General features: G+C 26.1%; 1 protein-coding gene across 1 annotated transcript; it reads right to left on the bottom strand.

Annotated features, from left to right (window-relative positions):
* Nucleotides 1-3545: 3545 nt before the first annotated feature.
* On the bottom strand, nt 3546-8455 carry LOC145829222 (uncharacterized). Its single transcript, XM_082936962.1, has 9 exons — nt 8317-8455; nt 7937-8056; nt 7491-7808; nt 7227-7286; nt 6730-6930; nt 6510-6626; nt 5667-5897; nt 4634-4711; nt 3546-3786 (listed from the first exon to the last, which is right to left on the bottom strand). The coding sequence occupies exons 1-9, from the start codon at nt 8392-8394 to the stop codon at nt 3676-3678; spliced, it is 1314 nt and encodes a 437-aa protein (XP_082793088.1). The 5' UTR covers nt 8395-8455; the 3' UTR covers nt 3546-3675.
* Nucleotides 8456-14696: the final 6241 nt, after the last annotated feature.

Here is a 14696-nt window from a genome sequence, read left to right as displayed (position 1 = left end):
AAGACTTCTAGTATTTTGAATATATTATATTTATTATACTTTTTTGACCAACAAAAAAATACACTCAAAATGTTTGGTCCTGTGACCTGGTGCACAAAGAACCTTTCTGCTATCGAGTCGCACACCACGGATACCTTTTAACCTCTTGTCCACTTATGACTTGAAACTAAATTCTACTTTGCCTACTAATTATTTACAAGATAAAAGAAACTAAATAACATAGGGTATGTAACTTTTTTAGTCATTAGGTCAAATCAACTGGAAACAGTCTTTTGCGGGCTTGACTTTTTTAAAGTCTTCGTAGGTCGCGTCAATTTTAAAAATTACAAGTAAATGCTAAAAACAAATCTGTTTCAGCGAAAAATTTTAATAAAGGATCAAATAATAATCAAAACTATGTATAACAAACTAAAGTTAAAATAAACTCACTTTTCCCAGAAACTTTTATCGTTGCTAGGGGTAGAGTTAAAAACTGGTGTTTGTTTACGTAAAAAAATAAAATACTTGTCATAATAAAGATTTTTTTGTTCTATTTGACAGTTAATTTTAAGCTAAAAAGTATGTCGTGGGCCAGGTGTTTCTGCCAGACAAGCTCCGAATCTACATAGACTTGAAACACTCATTTTCAACCCGCGTACATTCCAATTTCCAACCGTCACGATTCCCATTTCCCACCCAATCAACTCTGAACGTCACTTATACTAGGAGAAATTTTTTTGCACAACGTCTGTTTTGCTGGGTGTCAATTTTTGAAAAATCGTAATTTTTTAATGACTGCACTTTTGCACAAAGCGTTAAATTAACATGACGTCATTTTTTCACTGATGCCGTTTTTTTGCACCAGACGTCAGTTTTGCACGCGTGGCAGTTTTACACAGCTGACGCTTTTAAAACTAAGTAACAAAATTCACCTATGAAAATACATTTGAAAAAAAACGATAACTAAACTAAATTTGTATAACAACTAGATCTGTTTGTATTAAACGTCAAATAACCTGTTTAATTTATAAACAATAACGGATTAATGTAAACTAAACTTAAATAAAAATTGAAGCAACTTTGATACAAAATATAAAATAACTTAAAGCTACTTAAAATTATTTTAACAAAAAAAGTGTAGCCTAAACTTTTTACAAAAAGTTACGAACAATCCAAAAAAAAATTATGTAATTTAAACCTTTTTTTTTTAGAACTGTTCTAATTCTATTTTGATATTCAATTTTTTTCTTCTAATATCTATTTTCATACTTAGTCATTTGTGTTGAAGCGACATATTTTTAGAAAAAAATTTTGACAATTTAACTGCTGTCAGTAGAAGTAATAAAACTTTTATTTTATTTCGTTTGGAATATAACTACAAATTTTTATACCGAACTTTGAACGTTATCTTTTAAAACATCATATAAAATTAAATAAATAAGTTATAACAATTTTGGCCATTCATTTTTAAATCTTTTTTAATATGTACTAAGTATAAACCATTATAAAGCTTATATTGACGTTTTAACAACTTACATTTTAACATTTTACAACAAACAATTCTATGTTGGACGGCAGATTGAGCTTGTAAAGCATAAACTTATGCTAATAAAATTTTAAAACAGTAGTTACACGCGAATGTTGGTAGAAATTATTTGACAAAAAAAAACAATTTTAGTTATTTTTAGACAAATGTTACTTTGATGTTATAAAATTAACAAGTACATGTAGTTTTAAAATAATTCTAAAATAAATTTAAAAGTGCATTAAGATACAAATTTAAGCAAATTTTTAAGCTTAAATGATAAGTTGAACAATTTCTAACAAAATGTTTATAATTTGGGACACGTTCAAGATCCACCCGATCAAAATCCACCCAGTCAAATTCGACAACCGCTTACCGAACGAGGGTAAGGGTAAGGAGTAACAGTGATAGTGAAAAATAAACAAAAAAAAAAAAAAAAAAATTCAAAAATGTATAAAATAAATTAGTATTAACTTTATATTGAGTTATAGTTCCAATAAAGAGCTCAACTAGAAAGGAGCAAATAAACTATAGTTAGACAATTTCAGATTGAGAGTTTTTAATCGTGATCATTGCGTTTGCATGAAACACCGTGTTGAATAAAACTTTCAATCTGAAATTGTCTAATTAAAATAAATTAGTAAATATAGAAAATGTGAAAAAAAATCGGGTGGATTTTGATAGTATACCAATAAATCTAATACACTGTTAAACTAGCTAAAATATCTCAAAATATCTGTCTGTTGTTTTATTTTACCAAAAACCAGTTTTAATTACAAATGTGTACAAAAGTCAATTTAATTATTGTACAATTTAACTCAATAAAATAAAGTCTCACACCACAGTCAAAAATCCTGATTTTTGTTTGTGCATTTACGTATTTTATTTTGTATTTTCTTTTTTAAGTTAAGTCAAGATAATCTTTAAATTGATTTGTACAAAAAACATAAAAAAATAAACTAGTAAATATATTTTCTTTGATTTTAGTTATAAATAAATTTTGCTTAGCAATTAAAGTATTTTAAAGTTTAGTAATTTTAAATAGTTTTATACTTGATAAACTTAAGTTTTTGTATAAATATTATCTAAAACATAGTTTTAGATCTATTTGACTTTTATTTAAGCTGATGAAAATTAAATTCAGCTCTATTTCATTTTATTTAAATATTAATTTATTTTAGTTTCAGAATACACTCGTGAAAAATTGTCACCTGTGCAAAAGTGATGACTAACTCAAAAGTAACGACTAGTGCTTAATTGACGACTTATTCAAAAATTAAACCCATGCAAAAATCAAACCCATGCGAAAATCGAACCCGGGTAAAAACGACGCCTAGCAAAAGTAAAGATCCTTGCAAAAGTGACGAGACGTTAAGTCAGGTGGGAATTGTGAGTATATCAAATAGACAAAAAATAAAAGAGAGAAAAACAAAAGTTAATCGAAGGTATTTTCAAAATATAAGCTCTACAGCAAACCTCACAACTCAACTGAAGTCATTAACTTTGAAGTGGTTAAATTTTATTACGGCTGTAAATTCTACAAACAAAGCAACAGTAAAGTTTGCAATAAATTGCAAGAAGTACTGCTACTAAATTAGAAGTACTGAAGTAGTACAACTACTACAGATAATATGCCAGCATTCAGCACCGTTACAAAAGTTTCTACAGATTAAATTTAGTTGTATATGATTGGTGCTTGAGAATCTCTGTTTGTGATTTAAAGTTAGAAAGATGCAACAACATGTTGCAAAACGAGCGATGGTAAACTTTTATCGTTGGTATCAAAACTACTTTATCTTTTTTACTGGTTTCTTGTTTTTCTTTAGTTGAGCTCTTATTTTCTTAAAGAATCGTGAGTATAATTTCTGTTTCCTTGTTTTGATTAAGTTTTAAGAAACTTTAAACAAAATTCAGAAGTTCAAAAGTCAGACGTTCTGACTCAGAGCGTAGTTAAAGTTATTTTTTACTTAAAATCTGATTAAAAATGGCTAAAAAAGCATTGCAATACTGAATAAACTATCAAGAATAAAAAACATTCTTATTTTATAAGAGTATATATTTGCGTAAAGTTTAACCATAATGCGAGATAAAAACAGTAATAAAAGTACATAATCGTGTACAAATGTTCAAGTAATCGTAATCGTTTTCCAAACATCAACAAGTTTCGTGCATTAAGCAAATCCCACTGGAGTTGTATCCATGAGTACAGCATTCTCATTATTAGGGAATGGCGGGTAGCATCTGATCTCAAGGAGTTCGAAATTATCCTTAGGATGTTCAACCTAAAATTTATTTATCATTTTGTAGTAAACAATTGATGGTCACAATGGTTTAAAGGTTCTCTCTATTAACTATTTCTTGATTTGCAGACAACAAGTTTCAAAAAACACTTTATTTCAGAATAGCTGATAAGTAGTTTTGTAACAACGTCATTTATACACTTAAGTAAGTAGAAAAGGAATAAGTGTAAGTAATAAATTTTCAAAAAGTTTTTTTTACTAAGTTATTTCGTTAACTTTATGGTTGAAACTAGTTTTCGTAACTTTTATCCATATTTATAAAGCTGTTTTGATTAAAAGAAAAGTCATTTAAGAATTTTTTTGAATAACCTCATTTTAAAATTAGTTTGAATTACTTTAACTATTTTTTTCTTTAACATGAACAACTGAAGTTTAAAGCAGCTGTGACTAAAAATCTTTTGTTGGTAAGTCTATTTTGGTTATTTAAATAAACAAATAATAAGTTTCTTGATAGTTTATGTTTTATTAACGCAGACTTTAAATTTAAAATGAAAATGCTTTAAAGCAAAAGTCTTACTTTAGAAAATATACGTTTAAAAAGTTTTCGCTTGATTTAAAAGCAAACATATTTGATCTGTACACATGATCAAACTTGTTCTTAAAATATTTTTTGAGTATTATAACAGTCCAGGTTTCAGCTTCAAAGACTTTGCTTATTTTTAATTATTTCTATAATCAGCTAACACATAACTTGATCATGTCAAAATTTTTACGTTTAGTAAAGTCTAAATTTACTTTATGCATTAAAATAAATTGTGGTTGAAGTAAACATTCAAGCACAAGAATATATAAATTTTTGTAACTTTAAGATGCAACATGTGGGACTAACCAATGCTTTAAACAAATATCCCTCGGAGTCACATTTAAATTTCCACAAACGAACATGAAAACCATTATCTTGATAAAACTGCAAAGTGTTTAAATTTTAAAATTGTTACTAGTTTTAATTTATGAAAACGTAATGCAAGTAATATACGTTGTTTTTTCCATAAATCAAGTAAAAATTTATAAAGTAGGTGAGACCAAACTATTTCGTTTGTCAGGTGTAACTTAATGTTAAGAATTTAAATATAAAAAAAATGAAAACTAATTTAGAGAGTATACAAAGTAGAAAAATTTTGGGTGTGAGAAATAAAATTAAAAGATATTTTCTTTTTTCAAGTCTTACTCAAACTTTATACGAGTCTGCAACAAATATAATTAAAATAAGCATAAAAGAACTTTCGTTAATGGTTGATCAAATGATAATTTTGTAAAACAATATAATAATTTTACCACTTTTAAAACGTTCACACTTTCAAAACAGCTGTAAAAACCCTAACTTAAAAAAATTGTTTTTTTTTTAAAGATTGTACTGAAAACCGATTGTTAATAAATGATTTCCTAACTTTTAAAAGTTTTGAGCATTTTTATTTTGTGAGACATTATTTATTATTTAATTATTATAAATATAACTCTTTTTAAAAATTTAAATTTACTTAACTTAAAACACAAACAATTTTTCCTTTTAATAGTTTAGTACAGTAAGAACATCGATAAGATACATACTTTTAACGTACCTTGCTTGAAATTTTTACATTTCAATATGGACACTAATTAATTCTCTTTTTCCAAACAAAAGCTTATATCTACTTAACTTTCATTAAACAGTTACTTTTCAAGTTCGTATTTTTTTAGTTTTTTTGCATTTATAGTTTAAATTCGTTCGTTCAATACAATGTTGTGTCAAATTTGTTTTAAAAATATTTTACACTCAGTTATTAAGGAGACTTAGTGCGTACCTTACGCGGATGCGTATCAAACTTTCAGACAAAATCTCAATGGAAAACTTAATAAAAGCAAGCAGTTTCACAACAACAAACCTTTGACACTAGCTGGTGGATCTTTGCACCTCCATTGTCGCCCATGTCGTTTCCTTCAAACAGCAAGCTCCAGTCGGTGGGCAGGTAGATAAGCTCGCTGCTGATCGACGGAACGATCCTGAGGTTGCTAATTAGGTAATCTCCCCCGTTCCGCTGCACGTCTACCAACACCACGCCGCTGGGAGCGAAATCTTCTCTGCTCCCCAGTACGGTGTTCTTCTTCACTTTTATCTTTGGTAATTAGAGTTTGTTGATAACATTAAACGTTTGTTTGCTTTTTGAAATGAAAAATTATGAAAAATAATTTAAAGATTAAGTGTGCTTAAGTTGAAATATGTTTATAATCGGCGCTATATTGGAAAAACACAACTATTATTTTTTTAATTTTATTAGTTAGTTAATTTAGTGTTTTTAGCAGTAAAAAATTACGGATAATTAACTATGCTCAATTAGTTGCTTTAAAGCAAATTATAATTAATAAAAATTTTAGTTTTTAATGAAGTCGCAACCTAAGAAAAAGTGTTTAACTTTTGGCTTTAAAAAGTATAAAGTTATACTTTATTTGATTACAACTAAAATTAAAAATAACATAATATATAATCTATAGTTTTTAAGCTTAATACGTTTAAAAAATTAAAAACTTTCAAACTAAAATAATTTATATATATTCAAACTTCTTTTTATAATACTTATATTAGTTTTGAAAGTTTAAAAGAGTTGAAAAAATAGATAATTGTTTTTTTAAACTTTTTTATAGATTTAGGTAAGACTTTTTATATAAATATTCATAAAAACGCTAAATAACAAGAGTGTAGTAACTTATATCAAATAAAATTTTATTACTTCTATCCGGTAACACGGCTCCCCAGTGCTGCCGCTTTCTACGCGATATCTTCTTGGATCATAAGCGTCGCAGTGAATTGCAATCAAGTCTTTATCGGCATAAACTTTATCTTTCACCTAATTGTTAAGTAAACATAATTAAATAGATTTTATCAAATGATGTTTCTTTACGTCCCATAATTTATAAACTGTTTTTTTATAATTTTTAAATTCAACCGACCGAAAAGGCAATATCCTTAACTTCGTCGTTCATAGCTTGCCAGTCACTAAAACCTCCATGTTGACCTGGCGCATAATCGTCTCTCGGTACAGACTTTGCATCGTTTAAACTTTTATTTTTATCTTTACTTTGTATGGTTAGTAGGCCGTATTGGTCTTCTACTTGTGGGGCATTTGGTACACCGTCGTAAGTTAATTTTGCCTTTAAGTTATTTTACTTTTCACGTGATAACTTGAACTTGTAATATGAATAGTGTGACGATTTAAATATAACTAATTTTTACATTGCAATTGCTTAAATAACTTGTAAACTTACTAAGTGATAAAAATACAAAATTTTTATGATTCAAAATAGTATTCGAACATTTTTTTGTTATTTTAACCAAAAAAGGGATTAAAATTAATACAAAATGGCAGTTAAAGAAAGTTGTATATTATGGTAGCTTGTTTTTGTCTACTGTTGAAATTTTGAAAGTATTTTTCAGAGTAATAACTCACTAAAACTGTATACATTCTTTCAGATTCTTCAAGTCTACATACAAAAGCCAAAGCTATGACCTGTAAATACAAACTATTTAATTTTTTCCACAAAAGTTCGATTTATTCATAAAAAATTTAATGCTGAAAACATCTTTTTAATAAATTATAGTTGTTTTAAATTTTGAAAATAACACTAAATTTTAACTTGCTAAATCCATAATGTTTAATATAATTTACTTTAACTACTTTATAAACAATATTGACTTATTTATAAACTATTACTTTCGGCAGAGGATCTGAAACAAAAGGAGGTTTTGGAAAAGAAAAAGGCCAGGGTCCATCGTAGGGGTTTTTAAAACTATCGTCCAAAATTGTTTGAATCATTGTAGTTGCCGGTGTCAAAAAATTTTCGTCCGGATAATCGTCCCCAAGCGACAAATGTTCGCCCTTTTTATCTCCATCGAGAATTTTCAACTTGTTCATGAGTCCCGGATGTCTCTTGTTGCTCACTCTAACAACTTTATGCTTTTTTTCAAACAGTTCAATTTCAACCAGTATAAAATATCCGTAAGCTTTGTGGCCGCCTTTTTTAATTTGAACCTGTATTTTAGATTAGATAATAATAAAGTTTAGTTAAGTAAACTATAAGTGGTCTTTTTCTGACTGATAGTTTAAGTCGTAATTTAAAAACAATTAAAGTTAATATCACCAAAAAAAAATTGTGTTACCAGCAGCTGGAGACTTATAGCTTCGGAAGTTTGATTTTTAGAAAATATTTTATACTCTCTAAACTCAAAATCAACAAACACTTCGGTTGTACCAATTATCACTTCAACTTGAGCTTTTATCTACAAAATATAAGTTTATATAAACTAATTTTTGCCAAATTTTAACAGTTATAACAAATCAGTGAAATATAACCTTTTTCTTTTATTAGAACTACACATTTTTTTAAATTCAATAAGAACAACGGTAAAACGTTGCGTTTAAAATATCAAGCGGTGAGCTACAACTTTTCAATATGCTACTACTTTTTAGCGCACTAATGAAATGCTAGAACACCTTAACAAAAGTAATGAATAGTAAAAATAAAAATAAAAAAACTTACGTCCGCCATATTCAGTCCATGGTTGTTCGCTTCGTTGACAGGCTTCCAACTAGACCAAAGTCCCTTACTAGCTGACATAATTGTTTAATTTCTATTTATGAAAAATAAACGCTGAGATCTGTTAAAAAAATTATTGTAGTAAAGTTTTTTTGTTACCTCAAAGTATGAATACTTTTTCTACAAGCTCTAAAAATTTACTTATACTAAAACTTCTACTATATCTAATCTTAATTAATTGTTTTAATTTTCTTTTTCTGAATATACATAAATATTATTCGTTGTACTTATATAATGTTGAATTCGAACAATATTAATGTTAAGAAAATTTTATGACCATTTACATAAAACCGCTTTGCAAAATTATCTTTTTTTAGTTTAAAGTCTAACAGATTTTTTTTTTCGGTTTCAGTCAGGTTTTATAAACTCATTAGTCTGTTTTTTTGGCAGCTAAGAAGTTTCAAAACTGACTGAAACAAGCTTCAGCTGAATAGTTTATATATCAGTTTAAATGTTGAAATATTTTTTTCTCATTCCTTTTTCCTCGTTGATTTAGTGTCCAATTTAACTTCCGTAATACGTGTGATCAGCTTTTTCGTTCAATTATAATTTTTTAAAGAAGTTAATCAAGATTTAAACTTATAGAAAATAAGTCTCACTTTTAGTAGAAAATAAGTTAGCAATTTAAGTGTTTTGATTTAACTTTAAACCTTATTTAAAGTTTGTAAACTTTTAGAATTTGTTTAAAAAATCATTTTTAAACTTTAATTTTTTAAACCTTAAACGAAAAAGTTTTACAGTAATTGTAATTCTTTAAAATTCATATTATATTTGTTTAACTACATTAAAACCACTTATTTAGAGTTTAAACTTTTAGATATTTTCATTTAATCTATGATTAACAAAACATAGTTTTAATAATTTAAATATCTTGAAGGAGGTAATATACACTTTTTAAAGAAAAAAAATACCTGATAAATATTTTTGGTGTTTGTAAAACTTTACAAAACAAAAGAATAATTAAATAAGACAGTTAGATAAATATAAATAGTTATTCGTAAAGCTTAATGTAAAACTTAAAAACTTGTAGTTGTAACAAGGCATTTAAGACAGTACTATTCAAGTACAGTAGGGAGGTGGATAAAGAAAAAGTGCGTACCTTGAACTCAGGATAAAGTGCGTACCTTAAGTGAGATGCAGTCTGGACAAAAAATTTACTATCTTAACACCAACAGCAACATCTACTTATAACTTATAAAATATGATATATTACAAACAATTATAATGTATTTTATTCTTTCAAAACTTAATTTTGTTGCATTTAAAGTCATATTAAAGTCATGTTTTTGTTTGTATAACTTCATCCGTTTAACAACACACCATATAAAATTAATCATTAAAAGCGTTTCGATCAAACTTATTTTTCTAGACCAAGAGCGCACCTTCCGCGGGTGCGCACTTCTTAAAATGCGTACCTTGCTGACGCACCTACTGTGAGTTAATCTTAAAAGTTTTTGATTGTAGTTTGATTTAAACAGTATAAGACCGAATCTAAAACTTTTCATAAAGAGAAATAAACAGACAGGGATGCTGAAATCTTGCAATGATAATTACTTCCTCCTTTTTATGTGATGCAAGTTTATAAAGTTAATAGAAAATTAAATACACTTATAATATAAAATTCTAAACTTAAATTTGGTTACTTAATTGACGTGAAATATTAACCGCAATATCCTTCCGCGTCTACTTATTTCTGCTTTGATACTTGAGAAGGATCTTTATAGCTTTAGTGTTATAATATTTAAACTTAGAACTGAAAAAACAATGATTCTTAACTGTATTATGTTCCATGATAAACAGCAGTTTTTTGTAACAATTACAATACAAAAAAGTACATACTTAGAAAAAAGTTTCAAAAAAATAATTTTAATACTTTTATCTAACTTTACGGGTACAATTAGAGATTAACTAATAAATCAAATAATTATTGTACAAATAAATAAGCCGATGTAGAAAATACTTACAATATATAAGTTTTTGCTTCAAACAAAACTTTTAAAAGTATTACTTTATTTAACTAAAAACGAATTGTAACTTATTACTTTTTAAAGTTATCAACATACGTTAACTTACTTACAATTAAACAGACAGTAGATTTGTAAAAATTATTTTTATTTTTAACTTTGGCGTTTTGTACGCAAGCATTTTAATTTACAAACAAGTCGCAAGTAGGGAATATCTTTTTTACTGTAGTTTTATAAGCCTAGTTTACATTATGCTAAATACACACAGATTAAAAGTAATGACCTTCAACTAAAACAAAGTTAAGAAACAATATTTTGTATATCTTAAGACAAAATAAATGTCTGTTATAAAATAAATAAAAACAAAGAAACAATTAACAGTGAATAACTACAAACGATTACAAATATTATTTAACTTAAAAAACAACGTTTTTAAAATATTTTATTTATTTGTAGATATCAATTAAAACATTAAGTTGTGTTTAAAAGAAAACATTTAAATAAAACTATTTAGATAAAAAAAATAGTTCTGTTTTAACTAAAATTTAGTTTTAATTTAAATTTTTCAAGGAAACTAACACATTAGACACATGTCTTTTCTGATAATGTCTTAGAAAATTCTTTTGTTGAGCATAGTTGAGAAGAAAATATAAGGAGAAAAAAAAGTTGCAATATTAAACCTGTTAATCTTAACTTATATTTACTTTAGTTATTTTTATTTAAAGTTAACTACTTGAAAAGTATATACATAACGTAAAGTTAAAAACTATAAATTTTATTATTAACTATGCAGGAAGATTTGGCACTTCACTAAATAAACTTATTATAACGTTTTTGAAAGTAGAAACTCATTTAATTAAAAACAAGGAATTAACGTGTACTACATCAATTTTATAAACAAACGTAATTTTTTTCAAAACTTTAATTATTCAAATAATCATTCGCGAAATTACTTATCAAAACTGTTAAGAAGCAATAATAATTATAAGTTTTTATCTTACAGGATAAAACTTTTGGAAGTTTTGATTAAAACAAAAGCATATTTTAACTTTTTATCACGCTTTGTTACGTATCGGTTTATTTGTTTGTACGCTATTAAATTTTTAATAAATATATTTGTTTAATAATTTTAAAGTTTTAAAAGTATGCATTTTTCGGTATGCTAATAATTTTGTTCTAAAAAAATGGTTTATATTTAAATTTTCACTTAAAAATCGTTGTTTTTGATTTAATTTCAAACACTGTAAGACAAAAGCTAAACAGATGCATGACAAGCATCAAAGCAGAAATAAAAAGATAAGGAAGGATATTACTGTTAATACCTTACGTCAATTAAATTATCAACTCTAAATTCAACATTTCATATTATAAGTTCATTTAATTTTATGTTAAATTAATAAGTGTATGTTACATACAAACAAGGAAGAAATTGCTATTGCAAGATTTTAGCATGAAGTATAAGTCGTAATATCCTTCATTGTTCATTATATTTCTGCTTCTAAAACGTGCAATAGATTTGTATAGCGTTAGTTTTGTATTGTTAAAAATTAAAATCAAACTACAATTAAAGACTTAGAAGATTCTTGTATATAAAATAAATACAGTAGGGACGTTAGTATGGTACGCATTTTAAAGGTACGCACCCGCGTAATGTACGCACTTGGTTAAGAAAAGTTTGATCAAAACGTTTTTTTTTTTTCTTTCTTTTTACCGTACATTAAATGGTTGAACTTATATAAACAAATACATGACCTTAACTTCGTTAATAGAAATGTAAAACAATTGTGTTTAGAAAAATTTCAAACTCTAGATAAAATAACATATTTTACTCACAACTTCCACCCAAATCATTTCCCACCCGTTCAATACCCAATCAATTAGATCGTCACTTTTGCAAAGATCTACTTTTTGGACGGCGTGTCACTTTTGCACGACTCCCCCTTGGTTGCGTGACGTTTCATATTGAACAAGTCGTGACACAGTTGATCTTTTACTTCGTGAAACTGAAATAAAACTAAATTTGAAATAAACTAAGTGTCAAGTTAAATCTAAATTTCAACTATCTAAACAAAAAAACAAATAAATTTAAAATTATATTTTAACTAATTTAAAAAAAACTTTAATCTCGTTAGTACAAAACTCTTAAAGTTAAAACAAATTTAATCTAAAACTAAACTTAAAAAGCTGACCATTGCTAGTTTAAACTTATTTATAAGAAGTACAGCAAATTTTTTTAATAATATTTGCATGTTTAATTTTAATTTTTTTTTTACAGAATTCGTTTTGAAGATGTACTTGACTTCACTAAAAACCAATAATTAATTACATAGACGCACATAAACATGAATCAAACAGAATTTTGAACAATGAGTTGAGATTATATTTTTTAAGTTAAACTGTACAAATGTCAAGATTCCTTAAAAGACTTTTCTAACTTGAATTTTTTTTTTTGTTAAAGTAAAACAACAGTTCGATAAATTTAGTAAATTTTGCTATTTCAACAAGGTAGTAGACTCAACTTTAATTTAAAATGTTTAATTTATCATTACAGCTTAAAAAAGTTGCTTAAAACCGTATATTTATGCAGATTGCAGCTCTTTTTGGCTTAGATTAAAACTATTAGTACATGTTATTTTTTATCATAAAAGTAAGGTTGTACTAAGTAATAAAAAAATTGCAAAATACTACCTACTCACTTTTTCTTCTTCAACAATAAGCGTTTTGCAAAAGTCAAGCAAGCAATTTACATAAGTAATGGTTTGTGTTCTAAAAAAGCAAGTACAGTTTATAAGTAATTTAAACGGATATAAAATTTGATAAATGTTAAATACAAATAAACACCTAACAAAAATGTTTTCACTAAGTAAACAATTAAACTTAGATCAATCTGATAAATATAAAATGTAGCATTTGAAAATTGTTTTTTTTTTCATAAAAAGAGTCAAATAAATGATAAAAGTTGTTTAAAGTTTATATAAGTTTAGTGCAACTAGCGGACTTCTAGAATACTGATTAATTTAGCAGTTAAGCAAAAGTTAATTTTAACTAAAGTCGTGTTTTTTCAACTTGAGAAATTTGAAAGAGTCCTTTAACATTAATTCATTTTTCCTTACTGTTTATATAAATGTTTTGGATACTCATACTTATGCCCTTGTGTTAATCTTCTATAGTATATAGTTCTTTTTAATTTGTATTTAAATTAAACTTCTTTATAAGTTAGTCTAAAAAGTTTATATAAATACACAAAATTAGTTAAGCTATGATGTTTAGTTTTGAACGTTGCTTTTAAACATTAACTTTTGGAAAGCTTACTAGTGAATTTTATTAGCAAGCGTTAGATTTTCATTTGAGTATTTTTTTTGTTTTTGTCGAAAACTATTTTAGTTAAATTGTTTTATTGAAACTGACTCTAGTATGTGTAACTAGTATGTGTAACTAAACATTTTTTTCTTTGCAAAAAGTAAAACTATCTAAAGTTTTTGATAAACTGAAATTACAACAGTTTACGAAATTAAAATTAAAACATTTTTGAAAAAAAATGTTAGTTAAAGTTTAATAAAAAGCTAAAAGTAACTCGGTTTAAGTTCAAAATTGTAATGAAATTACATTTAAAAAATAATACTGGTAGTGAAGTTCACTTAAAAATTTTTTTTTAAATTTTTTTGTTATAAAAAACCTCTTTTTTAAATTCTTTTGGACAGTTAATTTTAAGCAAAAAAGCTCGTCGTGAGCCGTGTATTTATCTTACGTCAACCACGAATTTAGGTATACTAAATAAGTAAGATTTTTAAAGATTAGTATTGATGGTATTCTCAATAGTAAACTCTGTAGCAAAACAAACTTCACTAAAACAATTCAACTAAAGTCATTATATGTAATAAAGTTTAATTTAATCATAACTGTACATTATTTTTATAAAACGCGACTGCCGCAAAAACGTTCAAATGGTTCAAATGCTACAAACATTGCAGCAAATGTTGTAGAAACTGCAACAAGTACTGCTGGTAAATAACATATCAGCATTCAGCACCGTTACAAAAGCTTCTACATAAACAACAAAAGCTAGTATTGATAATAAAACTTTATCGTTGGTATTAAAATTATTTTATGTTTTCCACTGATTTTTGTTTTTGTGTTTAATTATATAAGCTGTAATTTTTTTAGAAACAACAGTAAATGTTGTTTTATTTCTGTTTTAAGAAAACTAGTAGAAAAGTTTGAATTAATCTAAGTTAATTTTTACCTTAAAATTTGAATGATAACAGCTTTAGAAGCGTTGCTGTAATGTACTATTAAAAAATTAAACATCTACAGTTTTATAGAGTATATATTTGCATAAAGTTTATTCATAATGCGAGA

The sequence above is a fragment of the Thalia democratica genome, chromosome 2, assembly GCF_965202585.1.
Source record: "Thalia democratica chromosome 2, ktThaDemo2.hap1.1, whole genome shotgun sequence".
Lineage (NCBI taxonomy): Eukaryota > Metazoa > Chordata > Thaliacea > Salpida > Salpidae > Thalia > Thalia democratica.
The sequence above is the reverse complement of the archived record's forward strand: the minus strand, read 5'-3'. Positions and strand labels throughout refer to the sequence as shown.